Raw genomic sequence first — 13,497 nt, forward strand, 5'->3', positions numbered from 1 at the left:
ACCTTTTCCGTTACAGCCAGACTGGACTTACTGCAGTCAGAGGTGGACTGTCTGTATGTCAAGTGGATCCTATGTACAACCAATTGTGTAATGATTGAAATTGAGAAATGGGGGCAGAAGCATTAAATGGCTTTAAAGCTCACTAATGATCCATAATTTGAACCATTGCCATGCACATACAAAGAAGACTATGCAGATGACTAGTTATTACAGAGAACAACTCAGCACAAGTATTACATTATGGCTACAGTTGACCATGACCTTAAAGGATGAATCTGAATCACTAGAGTTTCTATCATGTACATTTCTAACTATAGATAGAACATTGAGCAGATGCCAGATGATTATGGAGCCTCTGATTGTAATTTTTACAAGATAAAGTTTCTCTGCCTCCCTTTGTCCAACTTTCTCTGTTGCAGTTCATTAAACATGTCATAACATGAATTATTCTATTCACCCATTTATTCTATTGTGAACTTAGTATGGTTAAATAGACTCACTTTTTAAAATATACTCATTTTTGGTGTTTTGAAAATGAAAAAAGAAGAATTTCAGAATTTTATTATATAAAAGGAAAAAACCCTTCAGACATACTGTATAGTTTATTTTACATAGATTTACTAGTACCCACAATTTTTTATCCCCATTGCTAATACCCTCCTTGAGCCACCATTATTTTTCTTTCCAATGGTTGCAACTATCTTTCTGACAGATCTTCCAACTTCCAGTATTAGCCACCTTCAAGCTATTCTTTTAAACCAACCTGTGTATCTTTTCAAAGTGATAATTTGATGTATTATTTTCTTAGTGGTGGCTCTAACAAAAATTACCTTAGGCTGTTGATGTCAAACAAAAGGAAGTTATTCTCTCATAGTTCTGGAGGCCAAAGTTACAGACAGAGCTGCTATCTCTCCTGATGCTCTAGGAAGATCGATTCCTTGCCTCTTCCAGCCTCCAAGGAGTGTTGGCATTATTGGCTTGTGGCTACTCCTTGTCTGGTCCATCTTTACATTGCTTTTTCCTCTATATATCGAATTTCTCTCTTCCTCTCTCATAAGGATACTTGTGATGGCATTTAGGGTCTACCCAGATCATTCAGTATTATCTTCTCATCATGAAGTCTTTAAGTAAATCACATTTACAGAGGCCTTTTTTCCAATAAAGTAACATTCACAGACCGGTTCCAGGGATTTGATATGGATATTTCTTAGCCTAGGAACCTCCCTTTAGCTGTTCTTCACAAAACAACTTGAGTTTGAAATGATAACTTGGTCATGATGTTCCTGGTTGCTCTCAGCATGAACTCCAAACTTCTACAGAGCTCTTAGTGGTTAAGTCCAGTTCCTTCTCCAGCCTCATCACTTGCTGCTCTCAGCCTCACTCTTTCAGCTAAATGAACTTTTAAAATTTTTTTTTAGATTTCTTTTGTTTCCATTTCCAATCTTTATTGCTTGAATTTTGTACATCCTGTTTGCCAGAAACATTCACATTTCTTTTGCTCATCTAATAGAGAAATAAAACAAAATATATTAGATTTCAGCTCAGTCATATAGCACTTCAGTGAAACCTTTGTAGATTAAAAGGTCCAGATTAGTTTTATTGTTATGTCTCCCTTTTCCCTAATACACTGTCTCTTAATAATTGTATTGCAATTGCCCATTTCTAGTTCCAAATTCATAATCCCTCTGTAAAATCGCATCCCCATAATCTAGCACAGTCTCTGGCATGGAGTAATTACTTGAACAAATAAATAATAAAGGGGAAAAAGATGGATTTGGTTTTAGTTTCTAAAGTTAAGAAGTTAGGAGTTGACTTATATTTTTGAGTAGATATGGAGGCTGAAAAGAATTTAATCATTTTTTTGATTGTTGTTCAGGCTTATGGGATAAAGACACAAAGGTCTACAGATCTCTCACCAGCATTCTTATCTACTACCCTTTCTGCTTTGGATGAAGCCCTACATGGTGGTGTGCCTTGTGGATCCCTCACAGAGGTAAAGTAAAAGCTTTATATACCTTCTATTGATTTATAATCTTCAGAACCATGAGGAACAAGTTTAGTTAAAATATATAAATAATTTCAGCTGGGCATAGTTGAATGCTTCCAATCCCAGCTACTTGGGAGGCTAAGGAAAGAGGATCACAAAATCACAAATTCAAGGCCAGCCTTCTAAGTTTAGAGAGACCATTTCTCAAAACTAAAAAAAAAAAAAAAAAAAAAAAAGAGGGCTAGGGATGTAGCTCAGTAGTAAAGCAGCCCTGTGTTTAACCTCCAGTACGTAAATAAGTAATTTTATGAACATTAATCTGAATTAAAGGTATAGTTCTCCATTTAGTACCTGGTGTAGTTGCTCAACAAACAAAGGTTTTAAAAAATATCATTGCTGACTAAAATCTGTTTAGGTTTCTGTTTCTGTGAATCAACTTAGAAAGTGAAGAATACTCTGAAATAGTATTATGCAACAATTTGAGGAAATTAAAAAAGAATCACTACTTAGCATATTAGAAAGGAAAACCTGAAATTTTATTAACATGTTAGCAAATAACACTAAGCTCAAATGAGTTATTTTTACTTCCTGTTGCAAATAAAACTTAGTTCTAGGAAGTGATAGGTTATTATATTAATTGATACGCATGACAAATTATCCTAAAACCAAGTAGCTTAAAACAGTAAACACTTATTTGCTTTTCAGTTTCTTTGGAAATGGCTTAGCTCTTTGGTATCTTGCCAAGGGATGTAGTCATATGAGGCTTGTTTTGGGCAGGAGGATTTGTTTCTTAGGGGCCTCACTTACATGCTTGGCTGGCTGGTGTTGGTTTTTGGTAGAAGACTCTAGTTCTTCCCCTTGTAGCCTCTCCACAGTCTCCTTATGACATGATGACTGAATTCCCCCAGGGAGAGTAGTCCAAAGAATGCAAAATATAAGTGTTGGTACCTTTAGTGGTATAACTTTGGATGTTACACACCACTACTTCTGTTTTATTCTTTCATTAGAAGTGAATCTTTAAGTCCAGCCCATATTCAGGGAAAGTAAAATTAGGCCCTATTCTTTAAGAGAAATATTATGAAGTTGAGGACATTTTAATAGCATCAGTTCTTTTCTTTTCTTTTTGAGAGAGAGAGAGAGAGAGAGAGAGAGAGAGAGAGAGAGAATTTTTCAATATTTATTTTCTAGTTTTCGGTGGACACAACAATGTGGGAAGTCTTTCTCTACTTCAAATCACTTTTGAAGTCATGAATGAACTCAGTGTAGAGAAGCGCTATGTATTGGCAATGTGAGAAAGCCGTTCTTCCTGTTCCCCTTTAAATATATGAAAAACTGTCACACTAGAGAGAAACCCTATGGATATAAGCAATGTGGGAAAGCCTTCTCTACTTTAAGTCACTTTCAAACATGAATGAATTCATAATGGAGAGAAACTACTTTAAGTCACTTTCAAACACATGAATGAATTCACAATGGAGAGAAACCACTTTAAGTCATTTTCAAACACATGGATGAATTCTTAATGGAGAGAAACCCTGTGTATGTAAGCAGTGTGGGAAAGCCTCAGCTTCAAATCATTTTTGAGGGCATGAACATAATTCAAAATGGAGAGAAGCCCTATGAAGGTAAGCAATGTGGGAAAATCTTTAGTCCTTTCTGTTCTCATCAAATACATGAAAGAACTCACAGCTGAGAGAAATCCTAGGTACGTAAGAAATGTGGGAAAGCCTGTTGTTTTTGGAGTCACTTGCAAGCACCTGAGCAGGCTCACAGTGGAGAGAAACTATAGATGTAAACAATGTGGGAAAGCTTTCACTCATTTTTGTTCCTTTCAGTGTCATGAAAGGAATCATGGTGTAGGTACCCTGTGTATATGAACAATATGAAAAAGATGTGTGCTCTTCCAATTCTCTTAAAATACATGAAAGAACTCACATTTAAGAGAAACATTGTGTAAGTTCACAATGTGGGAAAGCTTTTAATAGTTCTGGATACAATCAAACTCAAGAAAGAATTCACACTGTGAAGAATCTTTATGTATATAAATAATGTGGGAAAACCTTTTGTGATCCTGGTTCCTTGAGAAAGCATGAAAAAACTCAACACTGGAAAGAAGACCTACACATATAACCATTGTGGTAAAGCCTTTATTTATTTATTTATTTATTTTTTTAATATTTATTTTTTGGTGTAGATGGACACAACACAATACATTTTATTTTTATGTGGTGCTGAGGATGGAACCTGGGTCCCACCTGTGCTAGGGGAGCGCTCTACCACTGAGCCACAATCCCAGCCCCTGGCAAAGCCTTTAGGTCATCTAGTTCCCTTTACATACAATAACTCATTCTGGAGAGAAACCCCAGGTTGGTAAGCAATGTGGAGAATGTTTCAATTGACACAGTTTCCATCAGAGATGTGAAAGAGTTCACCTGGAAACATTGTTTAAACAATATGGGAAAGCTTTCAGTCAATTCATTTCCTTTTACCAACATGAAAGTACTTACACTTGGCAATTAATCCAAAAGACAGAATATGGGAAAACTTCATTATCATAAGACCTTTCCAGAGTATTCATGAGATCTACAGTGGAGGTAACTAATATGAGTATAAAGCATGTGGGAACAGCTCTGATGATCTTGGTTCAATTCAGATATGTAAAAGAGCATAGTATGGAGAGAATCTGTGATTTGAAGAAATGTGCAGAAGTCTTCATTTAGCCCAAATGTGTGAATGCACACTGGATCAAAATCCTGTGATTGTAAAAATAGTGTCAAAGTTCTGTGGAAAATTCCTCATGGCGTGTAATCCCATAAAAATAGGTAATATGAAAATTGATGCAAAGAAGTTTGTATAGAGTGGTCCAGAAAATATGCAACTTGAAAGAAATGTACTGAAAGTTATAAATACAAGTTATAAATACATAGTTATAAATACATAGTGTTTATCAGTGGCTTATATTAAAAGTAGATCTCTGATTATGTATTTCTAACTTTTATTCTTGGAAAAAAGTTTTAAACTGGGCCTGTGTACCTCAGCAATTTAATGAGACTTCCATCAACTTAACATGATCTTGTCTCAAAATAAAAATAAATAAAAAGTACTGGGGATGTAGCTCGGTGGTAAAGCACCAATGAGTTCAGTCTATGCTATCAAACCAAACCCAAGAAATGGCAAAAACAAAACGAAACAAAAAGAAACTGAATTCTTTAAAATGATGTGGTTTTGTTAATGCAATAATGTGTGAGTTTAGTAGGTGTTGTCTTTTGAAATCAAGTCAGGTAATAATTTTTTTCTCTTTTCATCATGAACTGTGTTGGATCTAAGGGTGAATTGAAATGTATTGCCTACATTTCAGTAGGGTTTTTTTTTTTTTTAACTGTAGTTTTAAAATAATTGTGGTCAATGTGCCATTGAAAATGAACTTTTGTTAACTTTGTTTTCCTACTGGTTACACGTGGCAGATTCCTAACATTTATATATGTACCCTTTCTTTCTATTTTTATGGAACAAATAATAATATTTAAAATGGATTTTATACATTTTACTTTTTAGTGCATACTTTCTTCTGATAAATTTTTTTGTCGATTTTTTAAGAGTTTGTTTACTTCTCAAACAACTTAGATTAACAAATGTTAACTTTTCATTTACTAAGATGGTATCTGCAAATATCCCATTGTAATCATAGTTCAGATCAAGTTTATAGGTTTGCCAAGGTTTTAATTTCATGTTGAGTCATTATCATGTGCTTCTAACTTTAGAGTTGTTCTCATGTAAATTTTAACTTTACATTCTTTTATTGTTATAACCTTTATTTTGATCATTGTCCTTTACTCATACCAAAATATACATTATATTAGAGTGTTTTCTTGCCAAAGACCATCAGGACTGTGCCTGCTGTTATGCAGTATGTAATGTATTGTAGTAATAAATCTGTCCTCACACCAAAGGAAAAGGGGAAAAAGAAATAAAGTTCAGGTGTGTGTGTGTGTGTGTGTGTGTGTGTGTGTGTGTGTGTATTTGTGTATATACAAAATTAAATATGTCTTACATGGATAAGTTTTGAACTTTTACTAGGTTAAGTCCCAATATAAAAATCAGAAAAATACCAAAACTATTAAAATGAATCATGGAATCCTTCCTGTTCCTGTCTTTGGCCTTCTTTTGGAGGAAAACTCTATTGTGAATTTTTACCATTCCCTAGAGTTTTCTTTTACCTTCTTATACTTACATAGGAGTCATAACAAATTGTTTTTGGTTTATTTTAATTAATTAATTAATTAAATTTTTTTGTAGTTGTTGATGAACCTTTATTTTATTCATTTATTTATATGTGGTGCTGAGAACTGAACCCAGTGTCTTACATATGCTAAGTAAGTACTCTACTACTGAGCCACAACCCAGCACCTCTGATTATGTTTTTTTTTGACACAATACCTTTATTTATTTATTCATTTATGTGTGGTGCTGAGGATTGAACCCAGTGCCTCACATGTGCTAGGCAAGTGCTCTGCTGCTGAGCCACAATCCCGGCCCCTTCTGATTATGTTTTAAGTAGATAGATATTATTAATGTAGTTGAATAAATCAATCTTCTCTTTGTGATTAATTTTTTCAGTGTCCTATTTAAGGGGTTTTATCCTTCCTGATAGATCATAAAGATATTCATCTGTTTTTTTTCCCCTAAAATCTTTGATGTTTTAGCACCCCATTTTGAATAATCTTCATTCTCCAGTGATTCATAATGGAATCTCTTTTATACATCAAGTTTCAACCTAAGTATGGGTGTACTTATGGTTTTCTTGGTGCATTTGTCATGGAGATAGATAGATAGATATACATACATACACACACACACACACACACACACACTAATCCTACACACACACACACACACACATACACACCCACCCACACATATCCTAATAAGAGTATCATTATTAGGATATATACTGAAGTGTTTAGTAAATTACTTTGATGTATGCAACTAATTCAAATGAGTTCAGAAAAATATATATTTAATGATAGGGATTGAGCCTAGGGGTGCACTACCATTGAACTATATCCAATCCCTTTTCTCTTTTTTATTTTGAAGCAGGGTTTCACTAAATTGTTGAGGCTCACCTTAAACTGGTGATTCGTCTACCTCAGTTTCCTGAATCACTGGGATTACAGGCGTGTGTTACCATACCTGGTCCTGAATCTTTATTTTTTAAGAAATCCCCTTTTAATTTTAACTGGATTGTTCATATAATAGGTTAGCAAATATAACTTAAAATATGGGCAACCTTGTTCCTGATTTAAAAGAAATGCTCATGTCATATTTTATCATAAGAATGAAAGCGGGGGGGGGGGGGGGCTGGGGTTGTGGCTCACCTGTAAAGTGCTCACCTAGCACGTGTGAGGCCCTGGGTTCGATCCTCAGTACCACATATAAATAAGTAAAATAAAGGTATCGTGTCCAACTACAACTAAAAAAATAAATATTTAAAAAAAAGAATGAAAGGGGACTCAATAAGTGTCAACTGATAAAAATCAGCAGATTAAAGTTTTATAAATGTTAAATTTATTAAAATTGTTAACTATATTATGGTTATACAAGAGAATATCCTTAGTAGGATATGTACTGAAGTGTTTAGTAAATTACTTTGATGTGTGCAACTAATTCAAATGGTTCAGAAAAATATTCATGTGTTACACGCACACACACACATACTCTCACATATACATACACATGTACACATGAAGGTGGGCAGAATCTTAACAATAAATGGATGTGAGAAATGAATTGATATGGGTACCCTGTCTTATTCTTACTACAGTTTTTCTGAAAGTTTAAGATTAGTTCCAAGTAAAAAGTTTAAAAAATCAAACCATGATGTTTACTGCAGAGATTTTTATAGGTAGATATCTTTGATCAGAAACAAGGAAGTTTTCTTCTTTTCCTAGTTAAAGTGCTAATTTAGTTTCATATAACAAATGTTTTTTTCTGTATTAATTGAAATTACTATTTTTCTATTTTGACCTAACAATGTAGCAAGTAACGTTTGCAGATTTTCTAATATTAAATCACTTATGCATTTAGGAATAGATCATTTGGGAATCAATCATCTTTTTAAAAATATTTATTTGTAGATGAACACACAGTATCTTTATTTTTATGTGGTACTTAGGATCGAACCCAGTGCCTCACTCATGCAAGGCAAGCATTTTACCACTGAGCTAGAGCCCCAGCCCCTAAATCATCTTTTTTTTATGAACTACCGGGTTCAGTTTGCTAATATTTAAGATTTTTCATATCAATATTTATAACAGATTTTGAGCTATAATTTTCCTTTCTAGTGGTGTCTTTCTATGAATTAAAATCTAGGATATGTTAGTTTGGCAGAATGAACTGTAGAGAAGCTTCTCTTTTTTATATTGTGTAGTAGTTTGCCCATGATTAATATGTTTCCTGAAATTTGGTAGAACTTGCCTGAAAATTTGTCTGGTCTTATTATTTTCTTTGTGGGAAAATTGGGGGGGGCAAGCAAAGAAAAGAAAGAAGATGAATTCAATTCCTCTAATGATCATAGAACTGTATATGTTTTCTGTTTTTTCTTTCTTCTTGAGTGTTTTTTCTGAGTGATATATTTAGCATCCCCCATATTTTTTAAATGTTTTCAAATTTATTATTATAAAGTTATTTTATGCTATATACTCCTAGCTTTTAAGTCTGGTTTCATCCTCCTTTTTCCCCCCTTTCCATTTATATCCTTACTTACTTTGTCTTATTTCTCCCTTTCTTTAAAATACAATCTTGTTAGAGGTATGTTGGCTCTCTAATTCCTTTGCCTTTTACTTCATTTATTGTGGTTATTTGCTTATTATTTTCTTCCATCTATTTTTTCCCTCAGGTTATTCTTATTTTTGCCTATAACTTCTTAAATTAGACATTTAATCCACTAATTTTCTTCTTTGAGTTTCCATATATATTGTTTATTTTCTTGGTGCTGGGTATTAAACCCAGGGCTTCTTGGTGCTGGGGATTAAACCTAGGGTTTCAGGCATTATGGGTATGCATTGTACTACTGAACTTTCCCCCCAGCATGAGCATTCTTTTGATATGTAGTGTTTTAATTTCCCTTCAGCTCTAAGGATATTTAAAATTTCTATTATGACTGCTTATTTGACTTATTTGGAATTTTAATATCTCTAAATTATTTAATTAAATTTATCTCTTAATTTTAGTTAGATTATTAACCTAGTTGAAGTTTGGTCAGAGAACTTGGTATGATATTGATTCACCAGAGTTCCCTGAGACTCTTTTAAAAGGTTAAATATGTTATCAACTTTTGTAAATGTTCCATGTGTGTTTGAAAAAGATGGTTATTCTCTGATAATTGGTAGTCTTTATATGACCATTAAATTAAGCCTTTTATTTGGACTGTTTAAGTTTGTTTTATCTTTTATTTATTTTTTCTCAACCTGACCTAATACGGTTGTTAAGATAGCCTATTCTATTTTGGAACTGATGAATTTTATCAGTTATATTACTTTTTGTTTTACATATTTTTAGATATTTTAATGTCAAAATAAAGACATTTAGAATTGTCATGCACTCCCAGAGAGCTTAATCTTGTCCCTCTTCTGTGTAGCACTGATCACTGTTACAATTTTACTATTGTTTGATTATTTAACGTACATCTTCTTCATTAGAGAATAAATTCTAAATGTGCAGAGAGTATGTTCTTTTTTCCTTCTTATTACATGCATAGTATTAGCACATGTGGAAGGTACTTAATAAGTGTTAGTTGAATGAATGCATTTGCTTTTCTTTGTTTATTTTTAGCACTTACACATTGCTAGTGAAAAATAGTGTTTGGTTCCTGTTGCTTCTTCTACATTTACCCACATGACCCTGGAGTAGCCTAGCTTTATAAGGAACTTTTTTTTTTTTAAAAAAATTTATTTATTTATTTATTTTAGTTTTCAGTGGACACAACATCTTTATTTTATTTTTATGTGGTGCTGAGGATTGAATGCAGCACCCCGCGCATGCCAGGTGAGCGTGATACTGCTTGAGCCACATCCCCAGCCCCTTTAAGGAACTTTTAATGTTATTGCAATTCCAGGGAACAGTATTTATTTTTGAGTATTTTCATTTGTATTCCATTTATTTTTTTAATTATTAAAATAGTACATTTAAGAAATTTGATTTTTCTACTTATTTGATTTTTCTATTAATGAGTATTTGCAATTCTTTCATTTTAGAATTTTTTTCTTTTTTTAAAATCGTATTCCTCTAATATTTATATATTTATATCTATATATTTTTGTTATATATTGTTTAACAAGTCATCCCAAAGCTTAGTGACTAAAACAATAATAAGTAGTATCTCAGACAGTTTCTGTGAGTCAGGAATTTGGGAATAGCTTAATGAGGTGTTTGTAGTCTTGGTCTCTCATGGGATTGCAGTGAAGATATTCATTAAGGCTGAAGTCATCTGAAAACTTGACTGGAGCTGAGGAAACTATTTTCAAGATGGCTCACTTATATAGCTGGAAAGCTGGTTTTTGGCACTTCTTTGTCATGTGAATCTCTCCACAGGACTGCTTGAGTGTCTTAATGATATAACAACTGACTTTCCCCATAGAACATGATCCAAGGGAGTAAGATAGAAATGATAGTGTATCTTAGACCTAGCCAAGGAAGTCACATACCATCATTTCTATTGTGTTCCATTAGACTTGAGGATAAACCTGATACAGTGTGGGAGGGGACTATAAAAAGTCATGAATACAAAAAGGTGACGGTCACTGGGTCAGTCTTAGAGAATGGCTATCATATATGTATAATCCCATGAGACCAAGACTAAAAATGCATATATATATATATATATATATATATATATATATGATCAATGCACATATATGCATATGATTTTTTAAAAAACCTTAATTTATTGCCTCTGAATGTTAATTCTCAGAGACATCATAGTAGGCAGAGTGTCTAAAATGGCCTTTGAGTGATGTTGTGCTCTAATCCCAGGAACCTTTGAATATGATGAGATGTCACTTCTGTGATTATATTATGTGCTACAGTGACTTTTAGATAGGAAGAGTATTCAAATCTAACTACAAGAATTGTCAGAAGCAGTGCTTTCTCTGGTTGAGAAGAAGAAGAAGACAAAAAGATTCAAAACATGGGGAGAACTTGAGATGCCATTTGCTGGACTATGTGAGAAGGAATTAGGTGGCCTTCAGGACCTGCCAGAGGCCCTTAGATGCCAGCTAGAAAGAGACTGCACACCTATAACTGTAGAGAAGTAGATTTTGCCAACAGTTTAACTATTATGGTTTGGATGTGAGGTGTCTCCCCAAAGAGCTTCTGTTAGATAATGCAGGAATTTTTAGAGTAAATGACTACATTACGAGAGCTGTAATCTAATCAGTGGATTGATCTATTTGATTTGAATGGATTATTGGGTGGTGACTGTAGGCAGGTGGGGAGAGACTGTAGTTTGTAATTCAGTGGGGGAGTAACCTTGGGGGTTATATATCTTGTCTCTAGATCCTTGTACTTTCTCTTTGCTTCATTGCTACCATGGCCTGAGCAGCCTTCCTCTGCCATGTACTTCTACCATGATGTTCTGCTTCATCTTAGGCCCAGAGCAATGGAGTCGGCCCACCATGGACTGAACCTCTGAAACTGTGAGCCCAAATATGCCCCTTTAAGTTGTTTTTGTCAGGTATTTTGAGCACCATGACACAAACCCCACTAACACAAAAAGTGGTAGCAGGAGTGGGGATATTGCTGTGACTAACCTGACCATATGGTTCAGAAACTTTTGGAACTGATTTCTGGGAGGACTTTTGAAAAGTTTGAATATGCAGGCTAGAGAAGCCATAGAATGTTGTAAGCAGAGCTAACGGGAGTTTTGATGGGAGCTCAGAAGATCAGAATGCTGATAAGAATGTGGACAATAAAAATTGTGCTGATGAGGTTTCAGAGAGGATCAAGGTTTTCATGGGGAATTAGAGGCTAATTGTTTTATATTCTGGCAGAGGACTTGTGCACATTTTGCCCATGTCCTGAGAATTTCTGTGAGGCTTAATTTAAAGGTGATGGACTAATTAATCTGAAGGAGGAAATTTCAAGGCAGCACTGCATTCAGGCAGTGACATGAGTATTGCTGGTGCCTTTTACCTTGTGTCCTGTGAGAATTGGGAGCAGAAAGCAGAGGATAAAAGATTTTAAAAACTTGCAGTTTGACTAGAAAAGAACATGTAAGATGGGTCAAGGAAGATGTGGTGGCTGAAAAGATCACCACTACTAAAGAGAAGCTAAGTACTTTACACAGAGACAATAGGAAAGATGCCTTGAGGATATCTCAGGAATCAGGAAGACTCTAGCTATAATAGGCTCAAGAGTATAAAAATGAAACTTCCTTTGAGAAGAGACCTTGGGACAGGGTCTTGCACAGGGTTGTCTAGAAAGTTATTTCCCCAAGATTCATTTCACCATGCTCTGCTTCCTAGGCACTCAGAGGAGCCATGGTCAAAGGGGACCTAGCTACTGCTTGAACTGGTGGCAGGAATGCTGGTTATGCAGGAATGCAGGATGGGATGCTGGAGCTAAGGGGTTTTTAAGGCTTCCTCTGATTTTTCGAAGGAATACCTGAGAGGTGAGGAGAATTGAGGGTTGGAATCCCTATGGGCAGCTCTTGAGAAGGAGATAACTGTGAAGCTTTGGGAAGAAAGCTGAAGCAACAGTGGAGACACCTAGAATTAAAAGATGCCAGTAATGTGGAACTTCTGTTGAAGAAAGGTGCTGGCTGCTGACAGACAGAGGCCATATGTGTTATATCCTGCAAGGCTGACGAGGTGGGGCTGCCCAGGCCCTTTAGAGATTGCATCTCCCCACCATGTATCCCAGATGCTGGGCTTCTTTGCCCAGGTGTGTTTCAGTCTTGCATTGGTGCCGTTCCTTCTTTATATGCCCCTATTTCTTCCCTTTGGAATGGGAATGTTAACTCTGTGCCATTATATATTGGAAGTGTGTAATTCACTTTTTCTTTTTTAATTTTTTTTTTTTTTTTTTTTTTTTTAGAGAGAGAGGGGGACAGAGAGAGAGAATTTTAACATTTTATTTAGTTCTCAGCGGACACAACATCTTCGTTTGTATGTGGTGCTGAGGATCGAACCCGGGCCACACACACACTAGGCGAGCGCGTTACCGATTGAGCCACATCCCCAGCCCCTGTAATTCACTTTTTAAATCTTTTTTTTTAAAAAAACTTTTTAATAGGGGCTCACAACCAAGAATTTGCTTAGAATAACTTTTGAACAATGCTGGAACTGTTTATTAAGACTATAGGGACTCTTGGAGGTTGACTGAATGCGTTTTGCACTGTGAAGTGGAAATGAATTTTGGGGGGCCCCAGGGCAGAATGTTATGGTTTGGATGTAAGTCATCTCCCCAAAAAGCTCATATTAGACACTGCAGGAATGTTCAGGGATAAAATGGAA

At 34.9% G+C, this 13,497-nt stretch overlaps 1 protein-coding gene across 6 annotated transcripts in view; it reads left to right on the forward strand.

Annotated features, from left to right (window-relative positions):
* The window catches only part of Rad51b (RAD51 paralog B), a 564,635-nt gene that overhangs the window by 13,940 nt on the left and 537,198 nt on the right, over positions 1-13,497 (forward strand). For all 6 annotated transcript variants that reach the window (XM_040274672.2, XM_040274671.2, XM_013357493.4 and 3 more), the window contains exon 4: positions 1,877-1,993. In XM_040274672.2, coding sequence (XP_040130606.1) covers positions 1,877-1,993 — 117 coding nt within the window. The remainder of the gene's footprint in view (positions 1-1,876; positions 1,994-13,497) is intronic.

The sequence above is a fragment of the Ictidomys tridecemlineatus genome, chromosome 5 (genome assembly GCF_052094955.1).
Source record: "Ictidomys tridecemlineatus isolate mIctTri1 chromosome 5, mIctTri1.hap1, whole genome shotgun sequence".
NCBI classification, from domain to species: Eukaryota; Metazoa; Chordata; class Mammalia; order Rodentia; family Sciuridae; genus Ictidomys; species Ictidomys tridecemlineatus.